The sequence below is a fragment of the Coregonus clupeaformis genome, unplaced genomic scaffold (assembly GCF_020615455.1).
Source record: "Coregonus clupeaformis isolate EN_2021a unplaced genomic scaffold, ASM2061545v1 scaf0194, whole genome shotgun sequence".
Classification (NCBI taxonomy): Eukaryota; Metazoa; Chordata; class Actinopteri; order Salmoniformes; family Salmonidae; genus Coregonus; species Coregonus clupeaformis.
Genome location: NW_025533649.1, coordinates 124884 through 140778, shown reverse-complemented (window position 1 = coordinate 140778; position 15895 = coordinate 124884). Strand labels below are relative to the sequence as shown.

General features: G+C 43.8%; 1 protein-coding gene across 15 annotated transcripts in view; it reads left to right on the top strand.

The window, feature by feature from the left end:
• Positions 1-10553, top strand: part of LOC121577112 (ephrin type-B receptor 3) — an 84738-nt gene extending 74185 nt beyond the window's left edge. For 7 of the 15 annotated variants that reach the window (XM_041890897.2, XM_041890895.2, XM_041890893.2 and 4 more), the window contains exons 13-16: positions 86-271; positions 696-895; positions 5496-5651; positions 8644-10553. In XM_041890897.2, coding sequence (XP_041746831.2) covers positions 86-271; positions 696-895; positions 5496-5651; positions 8644-8752 — 651 coding nt within the window. In that variant the 3' untranslated portion in view covers positions 8753-10553. The remainder of the gene's footprint in view (positions 1-85; positions 272-695; positions 896-5495; positions 5652-8643) is intronic. The other 8 variants (XM_041890903.2, XM_041890905.2, XM_041890901.2 and 5 more) reach the window with 3 other exon arrangements.
• The last annotated feature ends 5342 nt before the right edge of the window (positions 10554-15895 follow it).

Genomic DNA, 15895 nt, shown 5'->3' with positions numbered 1-15895 from the left:
CATGACTCTACTGGTGTAAGTTTGTCTCACCCTCTCTTCCCTGTGTGTGTGTGTGACTCTGTGTGTGTGTGTGATCCATCCCCAGTATTTCACGCTCACCTACTCATTCGCATATCCACAGGGAGGCAAGATTCCGATTCGCTGGACGGCTCCCGAGGCCATTGCCTACAGGAAGTTCACCTCGGCCAGTGACGTGTGGAGCTACGGCATCGTTATGTGGGAAGTGATGTCGTACGGAGAGCGGCCATATTGGGACATGAGCAACCAGGACGTGAGTGAAACGACTTTGTTTTACGTTCTCCGATCCCAAAATACACTGTAACACTCTCCTGCTCTGAATCCCCCTTTCTCTCTTTCTCTCTTACCTGGTTCCCTTTCCTTTTGCCATTCATGTTATTTCCTCCCTTTCTCCTGCCCCCTTCTCTCTTCTCTTCCCCCTCTCTTCCTCCCTTCCTCCCTTCCTCCTTCCCATCTTTCCTCCTCGTTGTCCCTCTATAATCCAACCTCTCTTTCTCTTCCCACCTCCTATCCCTTCTCTCCCCAGTCATCACCCTATTTCTTAACCTTCCTTATCCTTTGTACGCCTCTTCATCCGAACCCATAATTCCCTAGAATACATCTGACCCAGGTCTGATTCTAACCCGCTCTTAACTCAGATCTCTCCTCTCCTCTCTTCTCCTCTCCAACCCCCCCAGGTTATAAACGCTGTGGAGCAGGACTACCGGCTGCCCCCGCCCATGGACTGCCCCACGGCACTGCACCAGCTCATGCTTGACTGCTGGGTCAAGGAAAGGAACCTCCGGCCCAAGTTCTCCCAGATCGTCGCAACGCTGGACAAGCTCATTCGCAATGCTGCCAGCCTCAAGGTGGTCACCAGCGGCACGCATTCTTCCGGGTAAGCCTATCAGCTATCGCAACCAGTCTGACACATCTTGGCCTAGTTAGCAGATACCTCAATCTGGTGCTAGTAGTGTTGCAGAACTCCCCAAATTCACAAGTTTTCCAGAATACCCAGAAGCCTAGAATATTCCATCTAGGATTTCTAGAAATTCTGAGAATTTTGGGAACGTTTTAAGAATTTTGCAACCCTATGTTCTGGTGTGAAATATATTGCATGTATCCCATCTTACTTCAGTCACACCACTATGGTACTGGTTTAAAGTATGTAGCCTGTATCCCATCTTACATCAGACATACCACTATGCCCAAAGGTTGCTAGTTCAATACCACCTAGGGGCATGCTTCAATTTGTAGGCTAGAAGAGACTTGTCCCGGGGGTGTAAAGGCTTGGATTTGTAGACTCCTCTCTTGTTTGCATCTAACTCCTTTGTCATAGTTATTCATATACTGTATGTATGTGATAGATTACATTATAGAGAATGAGAAGTCCTATATTTATTGCTGTGTACTGCAAACACAGTGTATCCCATGGACTAGGGTTAAGTAAAAACAACAACCTGTGACTGTGATACCCTCTGTCAGCCGACGACGATAATGACCTGAGTCAGGCCGACGACGACAACACTTCACTGGACAAATATCCGTATCCAAATGGAGTTACCGGAGTGTATTGGAGTCACAGTGGCTCTGCGATGCCTACAGTACATATTATATGTTCTCAATGCAAATGCTGAATTACCGTTGCTCCATAAAGCATGCGAGGCGACCGTAGCTCCTCCTTCTTAGATCGTCTAGATTTAGCCACATTCCTCTGTCGCATTTGTGGAAAGCGCCCGGAGGGGGAGGGGGGGTGGGGGGGGGGTGACCTACCCTGCTTCAGGAGAGTGCGGGGGAGGAGGAATGGGGGATCTGGAGCTGTAGTTATGGCGATGGCCCGGGAAGATTAAGTGAGTGTAATTAGCTAGAGTAAGAGCGAGGCAAAAAAAGACGGGAACGCTTTTAATTAGCTGCTAACAAGATATTAAACGGCCCAGCGGATAGGTGTGCCCCCTACCGAGCCTAACGAGGGAGAAATGAGTGAGAGATGAGCTGCCGTGACATCCGATATGTAGTGGTAGCTAGGCTACGTTTGTCACTGATTGGCTGATTGTTGTTTCAGTATATACAGTACAGGTGGAGGTGTCCTCCTGTCATGCGCGAGTGTGTGTGTGTGTGTGTGTGTGTGTGTCTGTGTGTGTGTCATTGGTGGTCGGTGCCTTTTAAGATTAGGGAGGTCAAATAGTTTTTTTTTTTATGAGCATGGCCTTATTTCTATTATATTGGATCTCTGTCATTCATATTCCATTCACCCAGCTCCATGTGACATCGATAAGTTTAGGCTACTACTACTACTAGGGTGTAATCATTAGTCCCAATAGTTGCAACTAAAACGAGAGTTTGAACAAATATCAAATTTCGTTCCATTTGCTTCCATTTAAGAAGCGTTTTTGCAGCAGAATGAATGACAGTCCCTGATAGTCCCAGTCGGTATTAGATAGAACGCTGCCTGTGTGGGAAACAACCGGTGGTTACCTAGGTTACCCAATTGGCTCACAGCAAAAAAATTACATTAACCTTTTTCAAACACAATTTTCTTTGTCTGCTTGTTTTAGTCAATTACAAAACTACATTTAAGAAATGTACAACATGTCTAAAGATTACTTTTAAACATCCCTCCCTATCATGCTCACTACTTAGAAAAAACGTAATATTGTTTTAAAAACGTAGGGCTTCCCTCATGCCCCTTTTCATGACGCTGAGTGAGCGCTAGCTAGCTAGCTACCGGGAACATTTAGCTAGCCAAGACCAACGACACAAACAAATGGACTGTACAGCTACAAGTAGTGAGTGGAGTTACAAACGGACTGTAAACAAGTTAACTGCCTTACCTTTGATTATATATTTTCCTCACTCATAGCTGCATGTAGCCTACTTGGACACCACGTCCCCACGTTTCCCACTTTTCCACACCGAATAGCCTGAAGCCACAGGGCTCTTCTCGCAGGCTCTATTTCCCTACATGGGAGCATTGCGAACCGTAGGTCGGGATTTTTGACCTGGCTGCATGTACATTGAACAACACAGCAGCTTTTCGGCATGTTTTTGTTATTTCTGTATTTATGGGCGTGGTCGAAGGGGAATTCCTTATTATTACGTGAATACCGACTGGGACTATCACCCGCAACACACACCGTTCGATTTCATAGCAGCCCATATAAACAGCATCATCACATCTACGCGCTCTCCTCCTCTCATATTTTCCCTTCGCTTGTGGACTTCAGTGCACAACCCAACAGCTGTCTGCGAACAGCCGAAAATACCTCTCCAAGCCAAACCTTCGTATCATAACCGCTAACCGCTACATCGTTGTCACCATATTAGCTAACTCCATAGTCAACATAGCTACTAGAGCTAACGCGTTAGTAAACCCACAACCCAATCCATGTGTACAATCACGCAGTACAGTGTACAGCAAGCAGTTTAGCAGTTACACCGGCGGGCCCCGGTGACGATACATTAATAAAACCGAACGCTTACCTTGACTTGGAGTGTTGAATAGCCAGCTAGCTAACATAAATATTATTCCTCTCTGTTTGAGTCAGGTTGTTGAGTAGGATAAAATAGTTGCATTAGCTAGCACAAGTGAAAGTGAAACTGAAAGAAAAAAAAAATACATCTCTCTCTCTCTCTCTCTCTCTCTCTCTCCCTTAATTTCTTTAGAAATTAATTTGTCCAAAACTGTTCAATATTGTCTTTCTCTCTCTTTGAGAGTGCTAGCTAGCTGTAGCTTATGCTTTCAGTACTAGATTCATTCTCTGTACCTTTGATTGGATGGACAACATGTCAGTTCATGCTGCAAGAGCTCTGATAGGTTGGAGGACATCAGTGGAGGCTGCTGAGGGGAGGATGGCTCATAATAATGGCTGGAACAGAGCAAATGGAATGGCATCAAACACATGGACATCATGTGTTTGATGCATTTGATACCATTCCACCCATTCCCCTCCAGCTATTACCACAAGCCCGGCCTCCCCAATTAGGTGCCACCAACCTCCTGTGGAGGACATCCTCCGGAAGTCGTCATAATTACTGTGTAAGACTATGGAAGGGGTTGGGAACCATGAGCTTCCTAGGTTTTGTATTGAAGTCAATGTACTAAGAGGAGGACGGAAGCTAGCTGTCCTCCGGCTACACCATGGTGCTACCCTGTTGAGGCTACTGTAGACCTTCATTGCAAAACAGTGTGCTTTAATCAGTTATTTGATGACGTGAATATATTTAGTATAGTTTTATCTAAAAATAATAACTTAATTTTAGATTTGTATGAAATTCACTGAGTAGGATGGTCCTCCCCTTCCTCCTCTGAGGAGCCTCCACTGGTGTGTGTGTGTGTGAGTTTCACAACTCACTCTGAAGACAAACAGTCTTCCAATAGGAAACAGGTAACCAAAACGTTCTTCCAATAGGAAACAGTTCTGACCAAACCAAAACCTTGAGGAAACAGAAACAGTCAGAACACCGGTTGTAGAGTAGCCCCTCATAACATGAGACAAGCAGTCTTAGTGGCCTCTCCCAGTAGCAAACTACTAGCCTGATCCCAGACCGGTTTGTTCGGTCTTTCCATTGACCTTTAAGGAGTTGGCAAGACGGCACAAACAAATCTGGGACCAGGCTAGACAGCTTCCCCTTACAGCGCAAGGCTTCGGAGAGTGGCTAACAATGGTCTATTAAGAGGGAACAGTGTCTGAGGGTTAATGGCAGCTAGCCCTCTGGGCCCTGAAGCACAGGCCTTATTAAAGTTCACTCCTCCATCTGCAGCACCCTCTGTATCTCTTATTAACTTGCTCCCTCTCTTTTTTTTCACCCCCTTGAATTGTTTATGAATCTAATGCCATCGAGAGAGAGAGAGAGAGAGAGAGAGAGAGAGAGAGAGAGAGAGAGAGAGAGAGATGATAGAGACAGAGACAGTGACAGAGAGGTCCTCTTTCTTCTCCACTGTTTCTTTCTGTCCCCCCCGCCCTTCCTTCATTCACCCTCGCGCTCCTTCTCTCTTCTCAAACTTCCACTGCTGTTTATAAAAATCACAAGGTAGCCCCCTATCTATGGCATCAATTAGGGGTGGTTGGGTTTTTTGGAGAGTTTGAGGGCCTCGTTGGGTGTTGCCAGTTGTGTACACACACACACGCACATGCACATACACACGTGTTGATATTACACAAGCATCTCCATGACGTCTGGGAGATTCTTGAGGAAATGTCTTTCCACCTCTGCCGTATTGTGTTGCTTTGGTCGTCACGCCAAAGAGAACACACACCAGGTGTGTGTTTGTGCCAACGTCTCCGAGCCTCCAAGCCAGTCTCCAACGGTAACCAACGGTGGTTACGTCGGGCAGAGGGGACAGTTGACCCTTGACCCTACGGGGGCGGCGAGGGGGGGCGAGGGGGAGAGCGAGGTGACGTTTTTTGGGGGGGGTGAGGTTTCGTTGGTGGTGGAGGCGAGGCGTGACCTTGACCCTCTCTCTCTCTCTCTTTTGTCTCCCTCTCCCCCCCCTGCAGGGCATCGCAGCCCCTGCTTGACCGTTGTGTCCCTGACTACACTACCTTCACCACTGTGGGAGACTGGCTGGACGCAATCAAGATGAGCCGCTACGGTGACAACTTCCTCAACGCCGGATTTGCCTCCTTCGACCTCGTGGCCCAAATGACAGCAGAGTGAGTGAAGAAAGAAAGAGTCGATTCAGATGAATCAAATTCGGGTTCGGTTAAGTTGAGTTCAAATAGGGTCATTGTCATGGCTAGACAGCATAGTTATTGGTTGGGGGGGGGGGTCTAAAAAGAGTTAAAATGTGGTTGGCTGTCTGCAGTGTGAATTAGGTCAGAGTTGGTTTCAGAGAAATTTCAAGATACACTTCGAATTGTGGCACATAATGGAGGCTGTTGTTTTCACTGTGATTTGAGTGAGAGACCATTGGGGATAAGATAACACTACTCCGGAGCTTGACCCTGAGTGGCAACACAAGTCAAGAAAAAACACAACTTCTGGAGGCTTTCCTCTTCCTGGAGAGAATTTTATGGAGCGTAGCAAGGACCAATCGTGGAGGGTTTACAATAATAGGTAATCAGGAAGGGACCAATAAAAAGGCTAACAGGAAGGGCACAATGCACACTCTTCCTCCCTAGTTTGTGTCACGACACCATCCCTTTCAGCAATAATGACATAGAGTTGACCCAGAATTGGGGTCGTGTTCATAAGGTACTGCAACGTTTTGAAACATTTCGCAAATGCAAAAATTAAAATGAACGTTTCTCATTGTACAAGTCCTGGTAGTCCCTCCCTGTTTCAGTCTGTTTTCTTCCATTTGAAGCCTAATGAACACATCCCTGATTTCAGAGCCAGGTTGGCACGTTATTTATATAACAGGAAATGTGTGTCATAGAGGTCATGGAAATGGGGCCAGTTATGATCAAATAAAGGAATTAGGATAAAAATGATTAATATATCATCCTCGTTAGGTGGATAGACGTGGAGGTGATTTGTTTCAATTTGTCAGGCTGACAGGTGTGCTGTACCCACCTCTCCTACCTTTAATGGCCAGTAATTCCTCTAATGGTGTTCATTTATCATCATTGTATCCTCCGTCGCTGGAGTGATGAGGGATGAGGGAACAGAAAAACACCATTTATTTAGGCGAAATTGCTGCCTTGGACGGTGCTCTATTTTTTAGCCCTGTGTCTGTGTGTGTGTGTGTGTGTGTCTGTCTGTGTGTGTGTGTCTGTGTGTGTGTGTCTGTGTGTGTGTGTCTGTGTGTGTGTGTGTGTGTGTGTTTGTGTCTGTGTGTGTGTGTGTGTGTGTCTGTCTGTGTGTGTGTCTGTGTGTGTGTGTGTGTGTGTCTGTCTGTGTGTGTGTGTGTGTCTGTCTGTGTGTCTGTCTGTGTGTGTCTGTGTGTGTCTGTGTGTGTGTGTCTGTGTGTGTGTGTGTGTGTGTGTGTGTGTGTGTGTGTGTGTGTGTGTGTGTGTGTGTGTGTGTGTGTGTGTGTGTGTGTGTGTGTGTGTGTGTGTGAGCAGAGAGTACGCAGACAGGCGCTGAGCCCTCGTGGTTTGCTAATCGTTCGCCCAGACTACACCGTGGTTTGCTCTCTCCTTCATTATCGGCATTGGGAAAACAAAGAAAATAGTGGAAAAGAGAGTCCTTGTGATATTATTCCTAACAATCCGGTACATGAGGCCTTTGAGTTAAACCAACACTGCTGAGACGAATAGATTACACTAAATGACTGACGCCAGCCAAACAGGTGCAACTTTTTTTCAGAGCAGCCATTCTAAAACCATTCTTTAATAAGGCTTCTGTGTGAGCGTCAGCATTTTCATATTTCCTCCATTGCATCTGGCATTTAGGAGTGAACTCTCCCTGTCCCCTTTTGAACTACGAAACAGACAATTATATCTTTTTCAGGGCTGACCTGTATGGTCAATAGACCAATTAGTGAAGAAGAAAAAATCTGAATTGGGCTGCCAGTCTAAATGCATCCTCAGAGAAACAGACAGTTTACAAGACTGTTAAGACAAGTCAACCTGGGTGACTGCTATTGATTAATTCATTGATTGATTGATTACAATTATGGATTGCTGACTGTTCTCTTCCAGTCTGGTCTTCAAAGACTGCTTTGCATTCTAACTAACGAATCACCATGGAATGACCAACCAGTTGACTCACTGACTGTGTAGACTAAATGAATCACCATGGAATGACCAACCAGTTGACTCACTGACTGTGTAGACTAGTCTGTTATATCAATAAGTGATTGGCTACAGACTGGCTGGTTGACTTACTGACTGACTGGTTGACTCACTGACTGACTTGTTGACTCACTGACTGACTGGTTGACTCACTGACTGACTGGTTGACTCACTGACTGACTAGTTGACTCACTGACTGACTAGTTGACTCACTGACTGACTGGTTGACTCACTGACTGACTGGTTGACTCACTGACTGACTGATTGACTCACTGACTGACTGGTTGACTCACTGACTGACTGGTTGACTCACTGACTGACTAGTTGACTCACTGACTGACTGGTTGACTCACTGACTGACTAGTTGACTCACTGACTGACTGGTTGACTCACTGACTGACAGGTTGACTCACTGACTGACTGGTTGACTCACTGACTGACTGGTTGACTCACTGACTGACAGTCTACTGCAGGAATGACTGACTGAAGGACTTCCTCACTGCTTGGTTTCTTATTAATACCTAACTTGTTTTTTTTTTGTCTGCTGTCTGTCTGGCTCTCTGGCTGGCTGGCTCTCTGGCTGGCTGGATCTCTGGCTGGCTGGCTCTCTGGCTGGCTGGCTGGCTCTCTGGCTGGCTGGCTGGCTGGCTGCCTGGCTGGCTGGCCCACAGTAGTGCTGGCCCACAGTAGTAGAGATGACTGTTTAAACATTAACCTCCCCTCCCCATTACCACTGCCCCCCCTCTCGCCCACCTGCCAGGGTATTGAAGTATGTTACATCTGACCCAGGTATCAGTGTTACATCTGACCCAGGTATCAGTGCACTGAGGAGGGTCACCATTTTGTTGACATGACATCTCTCTCTTTCTCTCTCTCTCTCTCTCTCTCTCTCTCTCTCTCTCTCTCTCTCTCTCTCTCTCTCTCTCTCTCTCTCTCTCTCTCTCTCATCTATCTTATCTATACTCAGAGACCTTCTTCGGATAGGAGTGACATTGGCAGGTCACCAGAAGAAGATTCTAGGCAGCATTCAGGACATGAGACTACAGATGAACCAAACACTGCCTGTCCAGGTCTGAGATGGACCAACCAGAGAGACAGACAGGAAGGAGAGGAACTGTGCCAGAGAGAGAGCCAATGGGAAACCCTAGCTGCCTGACCATCTCAGCCAATCAGATGAAGACACACCTGTCTTGCAGGGGGACTATTTGTTGTTTCTTCTTGTTATTAGTCCGACGTTTTTCAATCTGACAAGACTCAGCTGAATTATTTTGTTTAAAAAAAAAAAATGTTTCTAAAGAGAAGAAATGAACCCATATCCCACGCGTGCCTCACTTGGTCCAGTGTGGGGTGATCGTTTGCATGCGTGAGTGTGTTTTTGTGAGGATGGCTGGGACTCAACCCCTCCCACCCCTACACATCTATTTGTATCCCGAATTTGGTCTTCCTCCTGTGAAAATCCATCTCCTTGAACCTTGAACCTTAACCCCAACATCTGTCGGACAACCCCCTGACGGACACTACAGTTGGAAGTGGACAAACACTGTTTGAGTATAAAAATACAGAAAAAGGTGAACGAGCGTTCACACACAAAAAAATAAGTGTTTGGAGACAATAGATGAAATCCCTCCCATGCTACAACTTGTTTTATTGTTGGTGTGTGTGTGTGTGTGTGTGTGTTTTCCCCCCATTTGTGTGTTATTCCCCATCTTCATATTGAAGGTGTATTATTATGTACAAGGCCATTGAGAAGGACGTGTGGAGGAGGAGTGTAAAGGGTAAAGGTCGGAAGATCACCAAGGTCAAGAGGTCAAATGAGAGCAGCTGAGATGGCCATGCTAGTTTGGCCTAACCAGGTCCAAAAGTCTCCGATAGACCTCTTTCTAAGACATGGGGGAAAACGTTGTCTCATTTGCCATCAACTGTGTTTTTCCTACTATAATAATAATAAGTGTTGTCTATTTGTTTTTATCAACCCTCATTTAGATTTTCTGTTGCATAATTATTGGGGTTTGTGTTTCAAGATGGCCGGTCAGAGCTAAGTACTTCCTGTTGGCTGGTCAGAGCTAAGTACTCCTGTTGGCCGGTCAGAGCTAAGTACTCCTGTTGGCTGGTCAGAGCTAAGTACTTCCTGTTGGCTGGTCAGAGCTAAGTACTTCCTGTTGGCTGGTCAGAGCTAAGTACTTCCTGTTGGCTGGTCAGAGCTAAGTACTTCCTGTTGGCTGGTCAGAGCTAAGTACTTCCTGTTGGATGCTTTCTGTGATGTCGGGGAGCTAGGCGAGGACTGTGGCAACTCACCTGACCAACCGGCCTTTTGTGTATGTGTGTGTGAATGTGAGAGTGTATCAAGTTGCACACAAATACTGTACAATACAGCTTCAGCTATATCGCCACTGTGGAGAATTAGTGCATGAACTGAACAGTGACAAGGAGCAACAATTATATCGGAAACAGTTACGCTTTATTCTGTGGACAACTGTTAAAGTTTTTTTTATTGAAATACAAACGTTTGGAAATATACACTATATGCATCCACAATAGAGCAGACACCGTAACTTTCTTTTTCTTTTTTATCTGGGTGTTAAATTAATCAAAAACTCGAGTTTAATTTCTCTACTTCAACCCACTGTATTTATTTCTCTCCCCACTTGGACAAGAGGCCATTTGAACTGTGGACTTATTCTAAAGAATGATCAAGAGGAAACAGAACATCCAAGAGGATTCAGCAAATCAATTGATGATTATAAAAAAAAAAAAATGCATATAAAATTGGATATTGTATTTTTGTTGTTGTTCTAAACAGCCTGTACATGTTTTGTAACAAAAATAAGATAAATAACATGAAAACAAAATGGAGTTTGATAAACTGGGAAAGTGTTATTGTGAGATGTCGTTTGATTCCAAGTGAAATGAGCAGATAGAAGAGGAATAGAAAAAAAAGAGAGCGTGAGGAAGGGAGAAGGAGAGAGGAGTTAGGGACAGCTGCAATTAGAGAAGATTGTGCATTGGTTTGAGCATTTCAAGAGGTTGTAAACCGTGGTTACACCGTGGTTAGACCATGAGAGGTATACATGCTGCTCTAACAACCTCGCTCTCCCTTCAAGTGTATGTTTCTGTGTTGAGCGTGTGTGTTTCAGGGTCAAATTCTATAGATGGCCGCCAAGGCTGGATCTTTAGCTGTACCATCTCTCCCCTCAATCTTTCATCAAGAGGAGTATATTGTGTAGTTCTATGAAGCTGTCGGTAGTTGTCTTTCATGCACCTTTATCCAAACGAAACTTCAGGACTACCCTCAATGCACCCAACAGTCGATGGAGATTTTCAATGTGTTTGTACATCTCGTCCGTTACCAAGTTGTACCATTACCCAAGTCCTTCAAAACAGGGCCGACACCCACTCACCCTGTATAGCGCTGTGACAGAGACCATTCTTAATTCAACCAATAGGCACAGAGATGGAGCTCCGTTAGAGAAACCATTCTTTAAAACGATAGGGCCAGAGACGAAGCTCTGTCAGGGGGTTCGGTGTGTGTGCAGCTCAGCGACTGGGCCCTCGTCCACTGCTGTCAGACAGGTGGCCCCTTCAACCTGGACTCAGGGGTAGACGTAACATGGTACACGTAAATCCAGAACACTCCAATTGGTATGATGTTTCGTATGGTATGTGTTCATTTGTGGATGTCCCATCATCCATTTCGGTTTGATATGTTATGAATTCCTATTTGTTGTTGCTAATGTTAGCTAGGTGGCTAACACTAATGTTAGCTAGGTGGCTAACACTAAAGTTAGTTAGGTGGCTAACATTAGCTAGGCTAGGGGTTAGGGCTCAAGGTTAGGGTTAGGAGTTATGTTGAAGGGGAAGGGTTAGCTTCTTGCTAAGTAGTTGCAAAGTAGGTCAAAAGTAGTTGCAAAGTTGCTAATTAGCTAAAGTTGTCCATGATGAGATTCGAACACGCAACCTTTGGGCTGCTAGATGTTCGCGTTATACACCCACCCCAACCAGACCCTACCTTTGTTTTTGCCTTAAGTAATATTCTGTCTGACGTAACCATTCCAATCGTAACGTGATACTAATTTGAGTCTCCCGGATTTACGTCTAGTCTATGAGACCAGGCTGGCCTCTTGGACTCAGCTTGTCAGAGTGATTAAAGCAGCGGCCAATCTGCCACTCCGAGGCATACATTCACAGCACAGCGCAGACGTATGGACAGCCGGCCTATGATTATTTGTCTTTATTTAATGTCCGGGCTGCAATCATTCTGTCTGGACTCTGCCGCTCTGCCTGATTAGTACAGTGCGGGGACCAACAACCTTGGCCTGGAGACAGGCAGAAATCAGGCAGAAATCTGGAGCACTCATTGTAAGATATCATCGTTTTAGAAAGAGGGGAGTGGGGTTGAGGGATGGGATGTACCACCTGAATGGTTTTAGAAAGAGGGGAGTGGGGTTGAGGGATGGGATGGGATGTACCACCTGAACGGGGGAGGGGTGGTACTTGCAGTTCCGCAGATTCTCTTCCAGACAGTTTCTGAGCTCTGTGGGTAGGAGTTGATCAATGCAATATGTGAATAATATTAGTTCCTGTGTGTAATGGTAGTGTAATGTACAGTAGTGTCCATGCATCAAGTTTTGCCGTATTAAATATTTTAGCCTTTCCTTTGAACCCTCTGAAAGCCATAAAGGATATTATGCAAAAAAATATCACTATTTTGATTTCATTTAATCTACTTTTAGCATAGAGGCACAGTACAATAATAATAGTGACAACAACAACGCACTCAAAGTTCATCAGACACAACTTTCCAAACCTTAATATGTAGATGGATGCTATCAGAGCGGCGGTAGTGTATTTTGGGTTTTCAATCAATCAATCAATCAATCAAATGTATTTTATAAAGCCCTTTTTGCATCAGCAATTGTCACAACGTGCTGTACAGATACCCGGCATTTAATGTGTATATGAGCTATTTCGCCGTTTAAGCAGGAAGACATTTCCGCCTGCTTGAACGGCGAAACTTGAAAACATTCGATAGAACGATCGCTCAAAGATGCACAAATACGATATGACATTCAACATGGGTGGAATCTTTCCTTTAAGGCCAGATGTTCAAACATTCATAGATGACCAGCAGGGTCAAATAGTAACCACAGTGGTTATAGAGGGTGCAACAATAACATGAAAAGTACAAATGGCTAGTAAGTGTCCAAGCACAAGTATATAGCCATTTTCCATTTTGAGTGAGGCACAAATGCTAAGTCGGATAATACATTGACTTAATAGAACTCTGCAAATAACGTTGAGATCTTTTAGTTTTCCCCAAAAAAATGAAAAGTCTTTCCCATACAGCCTAGAGATGCAGTAACACAGGATTATAGGATATATATCTGGGATCAAGAGAGAATTAACAGATACTGGGAATAGCAATTACATACTCGCGTACCGACATCTGAAAGCTAAATATTCCTCCCTATCACCCATTTCTCCCCACCCAATCAGCCAACCTCCGCTGTTAGTGGCAAAGAACAAGACACAGCTGATGAACATGAAACTGAAGGAAGGGGGGGGCTGAACACAATCACGTGTTTGACATGCTGATTCATGAAAAATGGCAGCTCAGAGCTTGATTCATGAAAAAAAGCTTGGTTGAATTATTCATCAGTTGCACATGCTGTGCTGGGTCTTGGGTTATGCTCCGGAAAAAAAAAAAAAGCTGGACATGAGTGATGAGCACTGATGCTGCAGCTACACATCTTAAAATGATTTAAAATGCTTTGCACATCAACAACAACAACAAAAAAATAATATTCAAAATGTATTTTGTACACTTTAGGGAGATGTTCCTAACAGATGTTTCATGCGTAGAACCATACGTTGTCAAACCGTGACAATTATGTATCATTCTCTTTTGTTGTTGTTGAATCAGATCTTACTGACCAGTATTTCTGCTTTAGCGCTGACATGTGAATGGTGTGTGTGTGTGTGTGAATGGTGTGTGTGTGTGTGTGTGTGTGTGTGTGTGTGTGTGTGTGCTATTATTACCATGTTCTACTGATCTAATCCAATCAGAAGAGTCTATCCATTTATTGTAGATCCAGTATCTCTCTCTCTGTGCCAATCGCACCATCTCTCTGAAACTATAGGGAGAGTTTACACTCCTGCCATTCCTCTAACCCTACCACACTTCAACCCATCCAATCCCATGACTTTATACCTCCAACCTTTTCCTGTACTTTCTTTTTTCAGACATGTTCTTTCTACATCTGTCACTGTTTTATATATATATATATATATATATATATATAACTTTTTTTTAAATCACTTAATATGCCTGTGTTCTGGTCACTTTGCAAATCCAAAAGAAGGAGTGAGATGTTTAGGACTACGTTACATGTACTAGGTGAAAGGAAAAGGAAGAAAACGTTGAAATGCAATAGTTTTGATCCTCTTTGAAAGCATTGAGATGTATTTAATGATGGTGCAGACAAAAACAACTAATTGATTTTAAAAAAATGATGCATTCTTGTAGAAATATTTTTTAAAGACCCTTTTGCGATTAAATTATTTAAGAAATGTGAGTCTTTTGAGTGGTGTGATTCATTTTTATACACATTTCATACACTACTGTATATTTTACATGTAAGAAACTATCAATATTGACACTCAATATACATTTTTACAATAGTCTTCTTTTTCTCTCATCAGGATAACTATCAAGGCAAATATCTTCAAGGACGTAAGAAAGAAAGTTTAACAAATCACAACTATATGTGTATAACATAATGTAGACTAACTGCGCATCAATTGTCTGAAATATATACTGTACATTTTTGGTAAAGAAGCTAACAGCTGCCGAGAACTTAACTGAAATGCTTTTAATTTCCTCTCAGATTTTTTGTAACTGTCTTTTAATGTGCTGTTGAAGGCAGAACTTTCCGGACCTTATATGAACACATTTCTAGCGCTTGTGTTTCCAAAATAGTCTTAGTTGATGCGTGCAACAGCAGCTCATCTTAAGAGAGTGATCTGCATTTTAAAAAAACGAACAAACGCCCCATCGCCAGCCGTAACTTTCGAATCATCGTTCATGTACAGCATTCCGAACATATCCACCATTTTGTTCTTCCCGTTCCACTGACCTTCTGCTAGATATTTTCCTACTGTCCACCTTTGTTCGTATCGACAGCCCTAGGACATTAAAGTCCAACTACAGTCTGTTAACTCTGCTGGAATACTATCGTTAATCTGCTATCAAGTCCATTTTAGGACAGCCTCTGTTTTAGCAGGACTTTCAATCTCAGCAGGACTTGTATTATGGTAATAGTATGTTAATATAGTTCAATAGTTAATCTTGTATGGACCAGGATAAATTCCGAATCTACATGAAGTAGAATATTAAAAAGGATTTAATATCTGATTAAGATACTAAATTGCATTGTGGAAGGAATAACACTGCAGCAACAGTAACGTTTCGCTAACCCCTGACCCTAAGTTCACACATCTTTACACTGGAGAGGCATGGAAACAGCATCAGACACACACGTGTCAACCTGTTATATCCCTTATCGTACTGAACAAAAATATAAACGCAACATGTAAAGTGTTTGTCCCATGTTTCATGAGCTGAAATAAAAGATCCCAGAAATGTTCCATACGCACAAGAAGCTTATTTCTCTCAAATGTTGTGCACAAATTTGCTTACATCCCTGTTACTGAGCATTTCTCCTTTGCCAAGATAATCCATCCATCCACCTGACAGGTGTGGCATAGAAAGAAGCTGATTAAACAGCATGATCATTACACAGGTGCACCTTGTGCTGGGGACAATAAAAGGCCACTTGGCATTGGCATGTGGCCTTTTATTGCAATTGGCAGGAATATCCATCAGAGCTGTTGCCAGAGAATTGAATGTCCATTTCTCTACCATAAGCCGCCTCCAACGTCATTTTAGAGAATTTGGCAGTACGTCCAACTGGCCTCACAACCGCAGACCACGTGTGGGCGAGCAGTTTGCAGGCATAAGCTATGCACAAAGCTATGTATTTTATTGATGGCAATTTGAATACACAAACATACCGAACGAGATGCTGAGGCCCATTGTGAGGCCCATTTTTTTTAAAGGTATCTGTGACCAACAGATGCATATCTGTATAATCAGTCATGTGAAATCCATAGATTAGGGCCTAATTTATTTATTTCAATTGACTGATTTCATCATATGAACT